At 38.9% G+C, this 17,107-nt stretch overlaps 1 protein-coding gene across 5 annotated transcripts in view; it reads left to right on the top strand.

The window, feature by feature from the left end:
* The window catches only part of LOC134224622 (retinol dehydrogenase 14), an 86,402-nt gene extending 70,605 nt beyond the window's left edge, over nucleotides 1-15,797 (top strand). For all 5 annotated transcript variants that reach the window (XM_062704050.1, XM_062704049.1, XM_062704047.1 and 2 more), the window contains exon 4: nucleotides 14,613-15,797. In XM_062704050.1, coding sequence (XP_062560034.1) covers nucleotides 14,613-15,355 — 743 coding nt within the window. In that variant the 3' untranslated portion in view covers nucleotides 15,356-15,797. The remainder of the gene's footprint in view (nucleotides 1-14,612) is intronic.
* The last annotated feature ends 1,310 nt before the right edge of the window (nucleotides 15,798-17,107 follow it).

Here is a 17,107-nt window from a genome sequence, read left to right as displayed (position 1 = left end):
GGACAGAGCCGCCTCGAAGCTTAGTGTTCATTAAGCACTTCCACAGTTATTAACTGCGAGGTTTCTAAACCAAGTTTACCTTTTTTGCATTCGAATATCATGAGGCTAACACGATGATACTTTTATGCCCAGGGAAGTCGAGACAATTTCTAATCCGAAAATTAGACCGGCACCGGGAATCTAACCCAGCCACCCTCAGCATGGTCTTGCTTTTGAACTGCTTCATAACAAGCTTATATATTAGAGATGGTCGGGTTTCTGGTTTTCAAACCCGAAACTTGACCTAAATCAGAAAACGACGGGTTCGAGTCGGGTTTGAAAAATTAGTGTCTTATCGGGTTCGGGTCGAGCACGGGTTTGTGAGATAAAAAAATGTGGGGTCGGGTTCGGGTCTAAGAAACAAAATATTGAACATTTTTTATTCGTTTTTTTTTTAAATTTTGACACTTGTTTGAGCTTACATCCTATCCAATGTAACGAGAAGCAGAAAATATCTAGTTTGAAAATTACCGGGCAGTGCTCGGGTTTGAATAATAAGAATAATTCGGGTTCGCGTCGAATACACGTTTACGAAAATTAAAAATCTCGTGTACGCGGGTTTGGGTTTGATAAGATTTTTCATAGCGGGTTCGGGTCGGGTTTGGGTTTAAATTAAATTCCTAAACAGGGTTCGGGTCGGGTGCAGGTTTGAAAATTGTGAAACCCGATCTCTCTCTATTCCACAGGGAGCATCCATAACTTACGTAACGCTTAGATGGGGAGAGGGTTGCCCGAAGTGTGACAATCCAATAGAGGTAATAAACTATAGAGGAAGATTGGCGCTGTTGTCACTGGCAAAACATTTTTGCTGGCGAGGATAGTGCACTAAATGTCAACGAAGGAAGAATCAGTACGTTGTGACAGATAGGTACCCAACATGTTTGGGACGATAATAAAGGGAACCGCAGCGACAATCGTCCTGTATAATTTATTAACTCTATTGACAATCACGGTGTGTTTGTCCAAAGAGGCTTATTTTCAAAAAATCAGTATCTCTAAAACATCCACTACACGAAAGTATACACGGAAGAAATAAACTACCCAATAGTGAGTTTAATTCACCCAACCTCGAACATCCGTACGGGAAGCCAAAATTGAGTAAGTAGGGTCGAAGTAGTTTGCCTTTACTCCCATGTTAAAAAAGTACCCAACGGAAAATTTATTTACCCAAATGTAAGTTTAATTCACTTAATTTCGACCTCAGGTAATAAAACTCAAAATTGGCTTCCCGTATTGAACTGGCGTCATTGGCTCTTTTGTTTTTGACAACAAAAGAAAGAGTGGATGAAAGAGAAGAGAAAAAATAACTCAAAAGCAAGTTTAAAAATACTCAATTTTGGGTACTTTTTTTCTTCCGTGTAGGTTTTCTTCGTTCACGTAGGTGCATTTTTAAAATATTCTATCGGGGGTAATTTTTCCACACATTTTTGGTTGGGGGGGGGGGGGGGGGCGGCTAAATCGGCTATCATTTGAGATCTCTATGGATTTTGCACCAAAAAGAGTGAAACAAATAAAAATTGTACAGAACATTTTAGTTTACCCACTATATGAAAGAGGAGAGCCTATACTTCCGCATGGTGGGTGTTTCAGAGATACTGATTTTTAAAAAAATAATATCTCCCCATAGAGACACCGTGCAATACAAAAAAATAAATGATTCATAGACAAAGTGTGACAGGGGGAGGGGAGGGGAGTTTAAAATGGTCAATTTTTGCGTTACGTAATTAATGGATCTTCCCATATGCGTGAAGATTATATTATCGTACCCTTTTTTTTTAAATTACTGTGAAATTTCAGTAAAATTAATCATGGTTTCGAAGAGATTCATCACGGTTTTAGTAATTTTAACAACATTCAATAAGAGCCACAATTGATTTTTACTGCGTGCATGGTAAAATCAAACAGATTTGTTATCTGCTGAAAATCATCGGCGCATCTTCTTAAGTTGACTCTCGATATAGTAATTTTAACAGCAACATTCTTTTGCGTATTAGAATTAAGGGTATGCGATACCACACTTTTTCTTGGCGAAACGTAACGAAACAACATATAGATTTACTTCTGAGACTCCGAAACATAATCGAGTTCCTAGTTATAAATATTCAAAAATCACTCAAAAGATTTCCAAAAAATTGAGGACCACATTTTTCTCGCACTTCTGTGTAAAAAACCAAAACGGTGTCATCCCTATCTTGAACATTGGACTTGTTTTGCAGCCAACTTTACGCGAATAATCCCCTCTGACATTGCTGGGTCCCAATGGGAATCAAATTAGATGTTTGTGAGCAAAACAAATACTACCATACATTATACTTGAAGATGTTGGCTGAAAAAACATGGCGTCGTGCCACCCACTTTTGTAGAACAAGTTGAAATTCATTATCAGAACCAGTGCCAGGGTTTTTTTTTCAAAGGAAATCATAATGGGATCACATTGGCGTAACTAATGAAAAATTCTAGGGGGACTAACTTGTTTCAACATTACTATTTTTGCAGCCATAACACAGGAAATTTATCATTTTCGCTCGACCTAACTGAAGTACACTGTTTGCAAGTTGGACGACTTAAATATTTCAAATTATATTTCTAGACCAACATTTTAGAATGGCGTAACAGCCAAAATTCATTCCTTTTGATTCTCCGTCTACATATATAGCTATATCATATAGCTATATACAGTCTTCACGAAAACATGAACCGCGTTTGATCAAGTGCAGTTTTCCCGTGTGCAAGTTCGCACTCAAACATGCATACTAGATCCAAACCGAGTTCATCATAAACTGAACCAAAATCGCACCCGGCTTGAACACGAGTGTGCGCCCAAGTTCAAACATGTTTGAACATGGAAGTTTAAATATCAGTTTACACACAGCATGCTGTTCATCTGTTCATATTGGTCAAGTGGTCTCTCTTCTTGAGTAGCGGTGATGGCCTAATGGTAACTCGTTTGGCGTTCACTCAGGGCACTAGGGTTTGAACCCTTGTCTTTGGATTTTTTTAGGAATAGCACATGAATAGTTTTAGTTTTATAAATGCCACTTTTTAACCCTTGTCAGGTGGTTTACGCTTGGTCCGATATCTCAATATCACAACAATATGTTTACTCAACATTTTGCATACAATCTTCAGATATTATTCTTAATGTTCATAACAACCGAATATTATGTGCATTTTCCAGTAAGACAAGCGGCAGGCTCGAATGTAATGATTATTTAAAGTGTCCTTGCGTTTATGTTCTAAAAGAGGTAAAATACATAAGTCTCTGTTCGTCTGTCTGAAATGTAGCCCCTAATTATTTCATAACCATTACATATGCAAGCATGCATTTTGTTTTGTTAGATAGATGGGATTTGCATATCGTGAATAAAATATAGATGTTGATTCCAAAAAGTTCTAAGACACACTTTAGTGGGGGAGGGAGGTTGTTAACCAAAAATTCAAATTGATAGAAATTTATAAAGATAGTAGGGGGTCTGTTCCTAATGTATTCTATATTGCTATAATGCTATGTATAAATAATACGCCGATGACATTATGCAATACAAAGTAAATTCACAAACGATGGAGCTCCAGGTCAGAAATGAGCCCACAAATCCTTCCACATAAAAGTCTTATAAACTACATGGCTCTCATGAAAGATAAAATCTCCAATTATGACAATCTAAAAAATTACGAAACTAGAATTAAAGCCCCGTTGATCATAAGGTTCTTCAAAAAGTTCGAAAACCCTCTCTCCTTGGAATCTAGTAATCTCTATGCAACCCAGAACTTCGCTTCAGATTCTCGGTATATTTATCAAGTACCACTGCAAAGTGAGTAGAATGAATTATCCCCATATAAACATGCCAGAAAAATCTTAACCCAAAATTTTGGAAATATGAACTAATCAGTTTTTTAGCGGTTGCAGAATCCCGAAATCCTAAGAAGAATTGCTTTCAGAACCTCGAAAATGGAACAAAAGCCCCGCTCATAGCAGATTCGAACCTAAGACGTCCTGAATGAAAGGCCTGAATCAAGACCTCACCTCTATAAAAGCTTCGTTATGCAAGTGCGCAAAATGTACACAACATGTTTCAATTTTTCAATCATACCTTCATTGAAGTTTGGCTAAATTCTATTATTCGAGATATGAATAACAAGACTGAGAAACGTGAAGAATCAACAATAGTTTCCCTAGCAACCCGTTCATTTACCCAAGCGTAGCATTTTGTGGTAGCATTCTCGTGTGCAAGCGCACATGTTTGAACCAAAGTTTATACTCGATGTTTGAACATTAGTGCTGTCCAATGAGCAGCTCGAAGTAGCTCGAAGTTGTTCCTGTCACGCTCATGCTCGTTTGTTGACAAAAAGAACGAGCAGGACGGGAACAACTTCGAGCTACTTCGAGCTGCTCATTGGACAGCATTATTGTACATTGCGCCTGGGTGTATCAGAGCTCAGGCTCGTGTTCAGATTGATATGTGCAAGTTCGAACATAGCAAGCAATGTTTGATTGGGTGCGCAAACTTAGGTGAACATCTCACACATGTTGCAGTAATGCACCTTGAAGACTGGCTATATATGTAGACGAAGAATCAGAAGAAATAAACTTTGGATGTTACGACATTTTCAAATGTTGGTCTAGATTTATCGACGATCAGTCCTGACATTGTAAGAAATTTCCTGCGATTCCCACAAACCTTGATACGTTCAGAAGAGAATAGGTGTTGCGTTCGACGTAAATGGAATGAAGGTTCGACACTGATATTTATTAGCTTTATTGATTTGCTTTGAAACTATGTAGATTAGATTGTACTTAAATATTGGACAAACTAGTTAGTTAAACTACTTCCTTCGGCCCTCTATTCAATGGCCTGATAATTCCTACGAGCTTTCAAACGGTGATCTGACTGCAATAAACTCCTGTTATAATCCTTTTATAATCAATTCTACATCCTAATACAACTTACTTGTCGATAATTTTCAATTTAGTTAGCAAATTTAGCAACAAATAACTTTTAGAAACAAATTCAGCATATATTTTTAAACGAACTGTTCGAGAAACCTCGTGTCAGGCGGGTGTACAGTTCTGCCACCTTTGCCAATGATCGGCCGACAATGTCCATGTCATCCGCGAAACAAATAAATTGATGGATCTGTTATCGATAAACACAAATTTTAAGTTTTATGATTCAAAATATAGTTTTTATGGATCATTTTCTAAACATTGTGGATGATTTGTCATACGTTCATGAGAAAATAGCAGGAATGATATTGTTTTTCTTGATCATGTTTAACGGGATACACCCAACCAGAGGATGGCAGATTTTAATATAGTTCTGCATAAGAACCTTACAGAAACTGTATAATAATTGGGCATATACAATTCTGTAAGCTTTTTATACAAATATTGTATTTAAATAATACAGATTTGTATTATTTTAATACAATATTTGTATAAAAAGCTTACAGAATTGTATATGCCCAGATTTTATACAATAATTGTCAGATTTGTTTTTTTGGGTGTATATTTTCCAATTAATTGCTAAATTTCAGCTTAGTTATGGATCTCAAAATTAAACGAATGAGCTTGAGTGGTATGCACTTTCAAATTAGATTTAAAATCAAAATATTTAGTTTTATCTTTTCCACGAAGCCCACAAAAGCGATGTTTTTTTCGTGACCGTGCGGTTAACGACGTCAATCGTCTAGACGCATGTGCTATGGAGTGTGGGTTCGATTCCCACCCCGGTACGGAGGAAACTTTTCGTGATTGAAAAATTCCCCACTGGTCCACTGGGTGTTATGTGTCCTGTCCATTGTCTCATGCTAGATGTAAAGTGTTCACTGTTCAGTCTATACGACCTCTGGTGTTCCTGTCTGTTTTTTAATTCCAACATTCCGGCCCCATTTGAAAGACACGAGGACCAAAATCAGGCGGAAAATTTCCCCGAGGTGTAAAATAGACTTAATCAGCCAAGAGGATTACTGAACTTCGGCACATTAGCTGTCACATTCGTGCAAATATATTTTGCTGGTTGATAATAATTGAAAGGTAAATTGCATTGCTGAATCGATTGCTTGTTTAAACCCATTTCGGTCTGTCCTAGAGATCAAAATTGAAAAAACCCGTGTGGGCTCATTTTTCGTCCGATCGCCATTTTTAGGAAAGAAGCGTCATCATGTAAATTTTTTGGTACATTACTTGATTTGACCATGGTACCAATGCGGTCGGATTTTTTAAGGGGGGTCCTGGCCCTGGGTCAGGTGCAGTCAAAACGGGTCTTTTTTTAAACCATTGATAAAGGAACGAAGGTACCCAGAATGTTAATGCAAACGTGGTCAATCATCATAGATCAGCATCAGAAGTTAGTTTTGATACAATTGGATCATGGTTCCGGATGTTCCGGGAACCTGGTTCACTGGGGTAGTGGACACTTTTTCAATTGGTGTAAACCCCAGTCTTGCGACATATCAAACTCCATGATTTTGAAATACAATCTCATAAGATGAGTTTTTGAGAGGTTTTGGACACATTGGCCACGTCCGGAAGTGTTCTCGGGAACATGGTTCCTTCAGGGAAGTAGACAAGTTTCGATTAGCTCCGAAACCCATCTTGCGACACGTCAAACTTCATGATTTTGAAAGATAATCTCAACAGATGAAATTTTGACAGATGTTGGACACATTGGCCACGTGCGGTAGTGGTCACGGAGGCCTGGTTCCCTCAGGGAAGTAAACAAGTTATAATTAGCTCCGAAACCCATTTTGCGACATGCCAATTTTCATGATTTTGAAAGATAGGCACAATAGATGAGTTTTTGAGACACATTGGCACGTCTGAAAGTGTTCCCGGGAGCCTGGTTCCCTAAGGAAAGTGGAAAAATGTCGATTAGCGTCGAAACTCATCTTACGACATATCAAACTCCATGATTTTGAAGGACAAGCTCAATATGTGAAGTTTGTTTAGAGAATTTGGACACATTGGCCTCGTTCGGAAGTGACCCCGGGAGCCTGGTTCAACATTTGTACGGTTCCCTGAGGGAACCAGCTTCCCTGTAACACTTTCGAACGTGGCCAATGTGTCCAAAACCTCTCAAAAATGTTTCTATCGAGATTGTCTTCCAAAATCATGAAGTTTGACATGTCGCAAGATGGCTTATCGAAACTTGTCTGCTTCCCTGAGGGAACCAGGTCCCCGTAATCACTTCCACACGTTCGCATGACAGGTGCTTTCCCTACTGGGGTCGTGGGATCAAACCCCACCGAAGGGGCGGTTACCCTCCAATACCTTTTCCGAACTAAATCTATCACATGTTGTACATATGCATAATCAAGTTTCAGACAGTAATTAATTTCCACTCCGGGTGGCTTAATACCCGGCATATAGGCAATTAACTTTGAATGTACTGATCTCGAGTGACGATCTCTCTTCGCTTGTGTGGTCGTGTTGGGATCTGACGACCAAACTGGCACAACCTTACACAACCCTACTTCATTGAGCGCCGTTGCTGATGAGGCAAGTGTGTAGGAGCCGGACAATACTAAATACTCATCCTACTTGGTTGACATTGTGTACAAAAATACATTTGAGAGAGTTAGTTCTGAAAATGAATTGCGAGAGATCGGCTGGTACCTGGTGCTGGGAATTTGGTTTCATCAGTACCCGCTAAGCTGCGGTGGACGACGGAGGTCCTTCGTAGCTTAGTAGGGAAAGCACCTGTCATGCGAACTGGGGTCGTGGGATCAAACCCCACCGAAGGGGCGGTTACCCTCCAATACCTTTTCCGAACTAAATCTATCACATGTTGTACATATGCATAATCAAGTTTCAGACATAGTAATTAATTTCCACTCCGGGTGGCTTAATACCCGGCATATAGGCAATTAACTTTGAATGTACAGCCTACTTTTCCATACCAACGAAATGGGTGCTTTAATGAATATTATGCAACTCAAATGGGTTGCATAATATTCATTATAACACTCATTTGGGTGCTATAATGAAAAACCAACATCAGAACAGTAGTTACATGACTACATTATGCTGAATTAGCTTGGGTAAGTGCTCAAATAGTGTATTCTATGCACCCTGTAAGAAATTAAATAGTTTGGTGGACATGACATCAAAAATTTCCAAAGCCAAGTACATCTATCGCTTCACGGCTTATCGAACTATGCAATGTGGCACGGCAACATGGAATCTGATTTTTCTGCGCAGCAACATATTTTATTGGCAAGAATAATCATGTGGAGTAAATCAGACTTTACAATTTTGGTACAGATTCATCAAATTAAAGTTCATTTTTCGTCATTGCAAAAAATAGCGTGTGCAACTCATTGCAAAACTCGATTTTTTCTGCACTCGTAGTATACGTACAACTCGTGCTGAAAAAAATCATCTTTTTGCAACTTGTTGCACAAACTACTATTATGCAACCCATTGAAGTTGCATGATGGTCATGGTATGGAAAAGTAGGCCGTTTCATCATTCAAATACGAACTGTAAACCATGTATTACGATCAGGAATTGCAAAAAAAATATTTTCAGTGCAAAACATAAACAAACTCGTTGGCTATCCCATATAAAAATCCATGATGGCTGAATCATGTAATTAGCATACTCCAACACCTGTTTGTATTCATATTATGCTAGATTTGTTTTTTGATGTACGATGGTTTGCAATACTTTCTTGAAACATTTTTATTATTGACCCTGCACAAATAAAACGTTTTGTAATTAAATTTATTTTTACGTATCCACATACGGTCATTGACAGGACTACTCGTGATACAAATTCTTTCCTTCAACAACCGGACAATGCTGCACTCTCATGTGACTGTTTAACCCTTTTGTTACCGACAGGGTACCCGGGTACCTTTTTCGTTTTCAAGTGAAATTTTTTTAGGGTTCTAAACATCGCAGGAAATTGAAACTCCGTGACATCTTCAAACGGGGCCCTCCTTAGCCGTGCGGTAAGACGCGCGGCTACAAAGCAAGACCATGCTGAGGCTGGCTGGGATCGATTCCCGGTGTCGGTCTAGGCAATTTTCGGATTGGAAATTATCTCGACTTCCCTGGAAAAGTATCATCGTGCTAGCCTCATGATACCTATACGAATGCAAAAATGGTTTCCTGGCTTAGAAACCTCGCAGTTAATAACTGTGGAAGTGCTTAATGAACACTAAGCTGCGAGGCGGCTCTGTCCCCAGTGTGGGGATGTAATGCCAATAAGAAGAAGAAGACATCTTCAAACTCGGCAAAATTAAGGTTTGGGTGGTACGAAAATGAAAATCTAGTAAGGGGGGGCTTGGGGAGGGGCTTCTGAATATTTTTACCCCGTAACGTACCGACAGGGTACCCGGGTACCCACGTTTTGGTATGACCATAACTTCGTCAGTTTTCAACCGATTTGGACGATTCCGGTTGCTATGGATTAAGAAATTCATCCTCTATCCGATCCATGTCACATAGGACCGATCCGGATTACCTGGTTACCGGAGTTCCGGATTTGCTAGACCATGTCTCAAAAATGGAGAAGTTGATCTTATAGAATCCAAATGATGATTTCTTGTACCTTGAGTTACCAGTTTCGCAGAAGATTCGAGGATTATGACTTCCCAACCACGTGATCATATGGACTCGGAACGGACATCCCGGAATAGGTTCCCGTGGGCCCTATAGTGGCCGCAAATTCATTCCTGGCAATATGGGTATCAAAATTCTTGAAATTGTTTCGGGAACATCATATAGTTGAAACCATAGGATGGATATGAACCGGAACGGTTATTCTGGAACAGGATCCCGGAGGGCCCGTAGTGGCCAAAAACTCATTTTGAATAAACCCTGGCAATATCGGTATCAAAATTCTTGGAATTGTTCCGGAAACATGTTTTCCATGAAGTTGAGACCATAGGATGGATATGAACCGGAACGGTTGTTCTGGAACAGGTTCCCGGAGAGCCCGTAGTAGCCAAAAACTCATTTAGAATAAACCCTGGCAATATGGGTATCAAAATTCGTGGAATTTTTCCGGAGACATGTTATTCATGTAGTTCAGACCATAGGATGGATATGAACCGGAACGGTCATTCTGTAATAGGTTCCCGGAGGGCCCGTAGGGGCCAAAAACTCATTTAGAATAAACCCTAACAATATGGGTATCAAAATTCTTGGAATTGTTCTGGAAACATATTTTCCGGAACGGTTATTCTGTAACAGGTTCCCGGAGGGCCCGTAGGGGCCAAAAACTCATTTAGAACAAACCCTAACAATATGGGTATCAAAATTCTTGGAATTGTTCTGGAAACTTCTTTTCCATGTAGTTAAGACCATAGGATGGATATCAACCGGAACGGTCAATCTGGAATAGGTTCCACGAGCGTCCATAGGGACCAAACACTCATTTAGAATAAACCCTGGCAATATTAGTATCAAAATTCTTGAAATTTTTCCGGAAACATGTTTTTTATGCAGTTGAGACTATAGGATGGATATCAACCGGAACGGTCATTCTGGAACAAGTGTCCGGAAGGCCAGTAGGGGCCATAAACTCATTTAGAATAAACCCTGGCAATATGGGTATCAACATTCTTGGAATTGTTCTTGAAACATGTTATTCCATAGAATGGATATCAACCAGAACAGTCATGCTAGAACAAGTTCCCGAAAGGCTTTAGTGGCACAAACTCATTTAGAAGACACCTTGGCATCAACATTCTTGAAATATTTTCGGAAACTTGTTTTTCCAAGAAGATGGGACTGATGTTGGGTCATCAAGCTGAATGGCTGTTAGGCGGAATGGTTATTGGGTCGAATGAGAAGTGAGGAGTGAATAGTAAGAAGTGAGCAGTGAGAAGTTGAAAGTAAAAAGTGAAAAGTGAAATGAGATAAATGAGAAGAGAGAAGTGACAGTGTTGACCCGATTTTGTCACTCCCCGATTTTATCTACCTCCGACTTTATCACATTTTCGACCCGATTTCATCACGTTCCGCTTTTGTCACCTTTTTGACCCATTTTGCATCCACAAAATTTTTTGAAAATTTCAGTCATTCTTTTTATTTTTTGTAAATTATTCAGCAAACACCAATGGTACTTACAGCGCCTGTGGTTCATTATAAATCATTTCTGAGTACCTGTCAAGAATTTTTAAGTTTGTTTTGAAAAGAAATAACGGAAAAAGAAGATAGCAAGTGTTACTTCTAAATGAGGGTCCCCTCGGAAACCTGTCCAATTACTTATCGGATCATGCTTCCGATACAATTTCATGAATTTTGATACCCACATTGCCAGAGTTTCGCCAAAATGAGTTTGTGGCCACTTTAGGCCCCACGGGAACCTGTTCCAGGATGACCGGTCCGTTGTCAAATGGTCCAATTACTTATCAGATCATGCTTCCAAAACAATTTCATGAATTTTGATTCCCATATTGCCAGGGTTTCTTCAGAATAAGTTTGTGGCCCCTTTAGGCCCCACGGTAACCTATTCCAGGATGACCGGTCCGTTGTCAAACCATCCTATGGTCCAATTACTTATCGGATCATGCTTCCGATACAATTTCATGAATTTTGATACCCATATTGCTAGGGTTTCTTCAAAACGAGTTTGTGGTCACTTTAGGCCCCACGGGAACCTGTTCCAGGATGACCGGTCCGTTGTCAAACCATCCAATGGTCCAATTACTTATCAGATCATGCTTCCAAAACAATTTCATGAATTTTGATTCCCATATTGCCAGGGTTTCTTCAGAATAAGTTTGTGGCCAATTTAGGCCCGACGGGAACCTGTTTGCGGAATAACCGTTCCGGGATTAATTCATAAGATGGTCCTGTAACGTAGTTAAGTTATATTCTTTGAATTTCCAACGAAGTTTACGCAAGAAATCTTCATTTGGTTGAATATATATCTTCAATTTACACATACTTTGGGACTTGGCCCAGTTAATCCGGAATTCCGGTTACCAGGTAATCTGAATCGGTTCTCTGTAACATGTATCGAATAGTGGGTAAGTTCCTGCTTCCGTAGCAACCAAAATCGTCAAAATCGGTGAAAAACTGACAATGTTATGATCATTTTAAGTCCGTGGGTACCTGGGTACCCTGTCGGTAACGTAAGGGTGTTTTTTTTTGTCGGTAACCAAAGGGTTAATCGAACAAAACCAAATATGATAATTACGGTATCACTTTTAGAGAAATGCTAGCGACATTCGACAATGTACGTCGTTGACGTTAGAAAGTAAAAAATGCTTCAATGTTATAATTAACGTGAACAATGTTTCAATGACGTTAGCATTCTAATGAATAAAAGTAGAATGTTCATCGAATCAACTTCAACATAAACAAAGTTATCGTAATGAAAGCCTTGATACCTTGACGTAAACGAAAATTATTCAATGGACGTCAACGCCAACGTGGATCACTTCGTTGATTTTTCCCGTCATGATCAACGCTTGATATGCAATCGCCATAACATCTGTGTGTGGTACAAGATCAGACGATTGCTTATCAATAAAGTACGGATTTGCGGAGCTTCCTGAAATCAACCGTCGATGATCATTTTTTGAACATTTTTTCTGAACAAAATTATAACAGAATTGGTTATATTTCAAAGTTTTTAGTTATTTGCACAGCACCAAGCACCAAGTTTATAATAGCCTATGTTAGGAAAACTGTTACATTAAGTAACACAACAAGATATAAATTTGTTATTTCCTTCTGCTTTGGAATCCACCTGTATTAGAAACACAACAATATAATCTGCTCGCATTTAGTACCATAGACGTGCAACAACAGCATTGGAGACGAAAATTAGGTGTATTGCACATTCGAGTTCCTTTTGTTTGAATCTATAGATCTGGCAAATATTATGGAAAACTGATCTGAAGTTTTCTTTATCCTAAATATGTTTTTATCGTAACTGAATAATTTATTCAATCCACTTTGGTAGGTTTATTTGGCAGCCTCATACGCGTAACTAACTGTTTTTGGCTTATGACTCTAATAATTTTTGGCCTATGTTTCCATTGATTTGCTGTGGAAGAACAGGCTGAGATGCACCAGTGCTGAATGTCTTAATTAAAAAGGATTAGTAAATTAAGAGCAGACTACGATAATACATATGCTTGCCAACTGAACTCTTTTTGATGGTGCAGAGAGGGTATACTCCGCTATGCAAAAGTACGTTGGGCATAAATAAGTTAGAGATAATCGACGAAATGCTCCATATAACAGCACCTGATATAATGAAGATAATATTATGCCGGACATATTTCTAATTTACGCATATCATGTCTATTTCATGTACCCGTGCAGAAAACGCAGTTCTAGAGTAATCATTTGGTTCGTTCATAGCTGACCACTATGTTCCCAATAACAGAAAAAGAAATTAAAGTTATTCAGCACAGCACAACATTCAAGCGAAAACGTATTCGACATATACAACATGTACATTGTACATGTACGCTCACTCAACGGTGATCACTCACTCTACCATGATCTAGGCATTTGATCGCATGAGTCTTTGAAGTTAGGTTCAAAAGTACATAACACCCCTAACTGCCCAATTACTTTCCCTGGTTTTCCTGTTTTGCATAGGAAGAATGATTATTTGAGATCAAGCTATTCATTTACGACATTGGCGCCTACAGCTGTTGTGCAGATGATTTGTACATTTGCAAGCGTCAGCATTATTTTTTTTTCTTCTGATAGGTTAGTGCTCTTTTTACACCTTTGTTAATGTTAATGACGAATTGACGGAATTTTCGTCAAGCCTTGACGGTATATCGGTATATTGGGGGTTATCGAAGTTTTTTTATAGCGTGCATCGCAAGGAAGTGCTATCTACGTCAGAACGAAATGTTGAGATAACTGAAGCTTCCTTGCGCATATCGATTCGACAACGCTCTTGTACGACAGTTTACCTGCATAGTCAGCTTGTTTGAATCGTTTCGAGAATTGAATTGCAATTTCTGGTGGAGAATCACAACAGTGTCTTTTAAAAAATATGCCGAGGCTTCAAATATATCCTAGGCTACGTAATATTCGTTTTCCGCCTCCATTAATTCAATTAACCAAAATAACAACTTTCTTGATCATTTTCCAAGGCTCTGATAGATTTGAAAAAAATATCCGCGGTGCAAATAGCACATGCTATCAAATCATTCTTCGCCAAAATCCACCACGTGTCGGCCGAATTTTCAAAAATATCAAACTAGCTTTTTTTCTGGCGGTATGTTTTTCTTAGGTGATTATCTTGCGCTCATTTTCTGTTGCGATTAAAAATTAGCGGAGGAGTAGATTTTTTATGAGTGGTGTAGTACAATTAATAGGGCACTTCACGGACAAATCTCTTTCTCTTTCGTTCTTTATAAATTTTGACGTTTACTGGCCTTGTTGTTTTCTAATTTCCTTGCAGCGAGAAAGAGACAAAGCAGTCCGTGCAGTGCCCTATTACATACAACGTTAGTGCTCAAGAAAGGCACAATTTGTATGCCGTTTTTTTATTAAATGTTTCCTTATTAAAAATTTGTCCCAAAAATTTGCTTCTTGCTTAATTATAAACTTTATCATGTTTTTTTTTTCTTCTAATTCGCAGATGAAATCATCGCCGAGTCAAAAAACACCAACGTCTTTATCAAACACGTGGACATGAGCTCACTGGCATCGGTACGTGCTTTCGCCTATGAAATACTCTCCTCCGAGTCAGTCGTCGATGTCCTGATCCACAACGCTGGCGTTGCGGAAGGTCTCAAAGCAAAAGTGACCCCGGATGGGCTGATATTCTCGCTGGCCACCAATTACTACGGACCGTTCCTGCTCACGCATCTGTTGATCAATATGCTGAAAAAATCCGACCAAGGCCGAATCGTTGTCGTGTCCTCCAAGCTGTACCGCTACGCCTATGTCAAACGAGATCTCAGTAACATCAACCCGACGCATTCGCTGTACTCCATTGTGCCGAGCAAGATGTACAACTTGTCCAAATTCATGGAAATCATGTTCACCCAGGAACTGGCCCGCCGATTGCAGGGGACTCGCATCACAGCCAACTGTCTTCACCCGGGAGTGATCGATACCGGCATTTGGCGCAACATTCCCTTCCCACTGAACTTGGTGTTCAAGCCCATCCAGTGGTGCTTCCGTACGCCCGAAGAAGGAGCCAGATGTACGGTGTACGTGACGGTGACACCGGAAGTTGCACAAATCAGCGGAAAATACTTCCGAGGATGTAAGGTGACGGAAATTAATCAGCGGGTGCAGAACAAGGAGATTCAGGGAAAGCTGTGGGAGGCTTCTCGAGCTTTGGTGAAGCTCACCGAGGAGGATCCGATGATCTAACGAAGGAAGATGTGTGGTTGTGAATTTGTTCAGAAATGGCATTTTTATTTTAGGCATTGTAGTAGTTAAGATATACCGTTAGATATGGCGGTGACTTGTTAGTGATCGAAATAAGCTATCTAATGATTGAACAGGGTTGAAAAACATTGATTAACTCAGTGGTACATTTACGATGATGCCTATGTAGATTGAAAATACGGATGATGAGTCTCCTCAATAATAAATGAAATGTTGCAATTTTTACCATATTTCGGATTATTCTTAGCTGGTAACCCAGACAAAGGCCATCAACGGAATAACAAAACATGATACATGTGGATTTTTGATATAAGAGATAAAAGAACAGGCAACAATATACAAAATTGCAGCGAAATATCATTTAACTATCAAGCTAAAAATGTTCTAGTGATAAGAAATAAAACTAATGGCACTCCATCACAGATATTGATCGCTTTCTAAAAATAGCATAACTCAATATCCTCATGTTATGTGCTGAGCTATTTCCATGTTGTTTAAAACGAAGTTAATGCTGTCTTCTTGGATTGACATCTACATAGGTTAACAATCGGAACGGATTTGTATTTATTAATGCTTTTCTAATCTGCCGTGAATCGCATATCTGTCCCATCTTTGCTGGGTTTCCTACTCATATGGGACATATATGCGATTCACGGCAGTAATGCTCAAAGTAAATATAATCGGTCGAAAGTTACATTTCAATTATAATACGTTAATACGTTCAATGCATTACCCTACTGGAGTTAAATTATTGATTCCCACAGCATAAGTTGATTCAACTTAAAGGCACAACTATAACAGTAATCTTTTTAGAATTTCGGAAAATTATCGGATGTCTAAACTTCGAACGGAAAAACACGGTATTCAAATTATCGACATAAAAAATGTTTTTAGATAGTTCGTATTCTTAGTATTAGAACAACAAAGTCATAGACTTTCTCACGATACGGCAGACACTAAATTATATGTATTATGATAAGCCATTTACGGAGAGTTTCTTCATCTCCATCTATTTCTTAGATGGTACATACAAAGGAGGTTATAAGCTCCAGTGAAAGATTGTCGCTTCGGTCCTTTTGTGCTGTTGTCCGAAACATATTGGGTACAGAGCTGTCAAATCGTATGGATTTTGCCCTGACATTTAGCTTCCAACTAGGAAAAGACGCTTCGGACAGCGACAATCTTTATCTGTAGTTTATAACCTCTTTTGTACATACCCTTACGCTTAAACAGGGTTTAACTTTATTGAAACTCCTTTTACGGAGGTGAAGAAATCAGCTCTTAGTCGTCCGGGTACAAATAAGAGAGGGTTAGAATGTATAATTAGAATAATTAGAATGTATAACATTCTTAGCAATTATTCATTAGATTGTATATTAAATAAACTGCCCCAAGTGTAGAGTCAAACAATTTTAAAGTTTTTATAGTTGTGTTACTTTAATTGGAAAGAACCATCAGCCATCAGTTATTGATGTATATTTTGACTGAAACACATAAGCTTTTATGGTATATGCTCAATAGCACAAAAAATCTTAGGGTTGTGTACAAGACACAATTGCACGAAGTAAACTACGTAAAACAATGCAGTGCAGTGCTGAGCATTGATAGAACGTAATATTGATGGTATATTAACATAAGTGATATGATAAATGACTTCAGCTCTACTAAGGGTTGCTGGATGGAGAAAATTGGCTACCGCATGCGAACGATGCTCACTCCCAATCGATGAATGCT

The sequence above is a fragment of the Armigeres subalbatus genome, chromosome 3, assembly GCF_024139115.2.
Source record: "Armigeres subalbatus isolate Guangzhou_Male chromosome 3, GZ_Asu_2, whole genome shotgun sequence".
In the NCBI taxonomy this organism is placed as follows: Eukaryota; Metazoa; Arthropoda; class Insecta; order Diptera; family Culicidae; genus Armigeres; species Armigeres subalbatus.
Note: the sequence above shows the minus strand (reverse complement) of the source record. Positions and strands in the feature narration are given on the sequence as shown.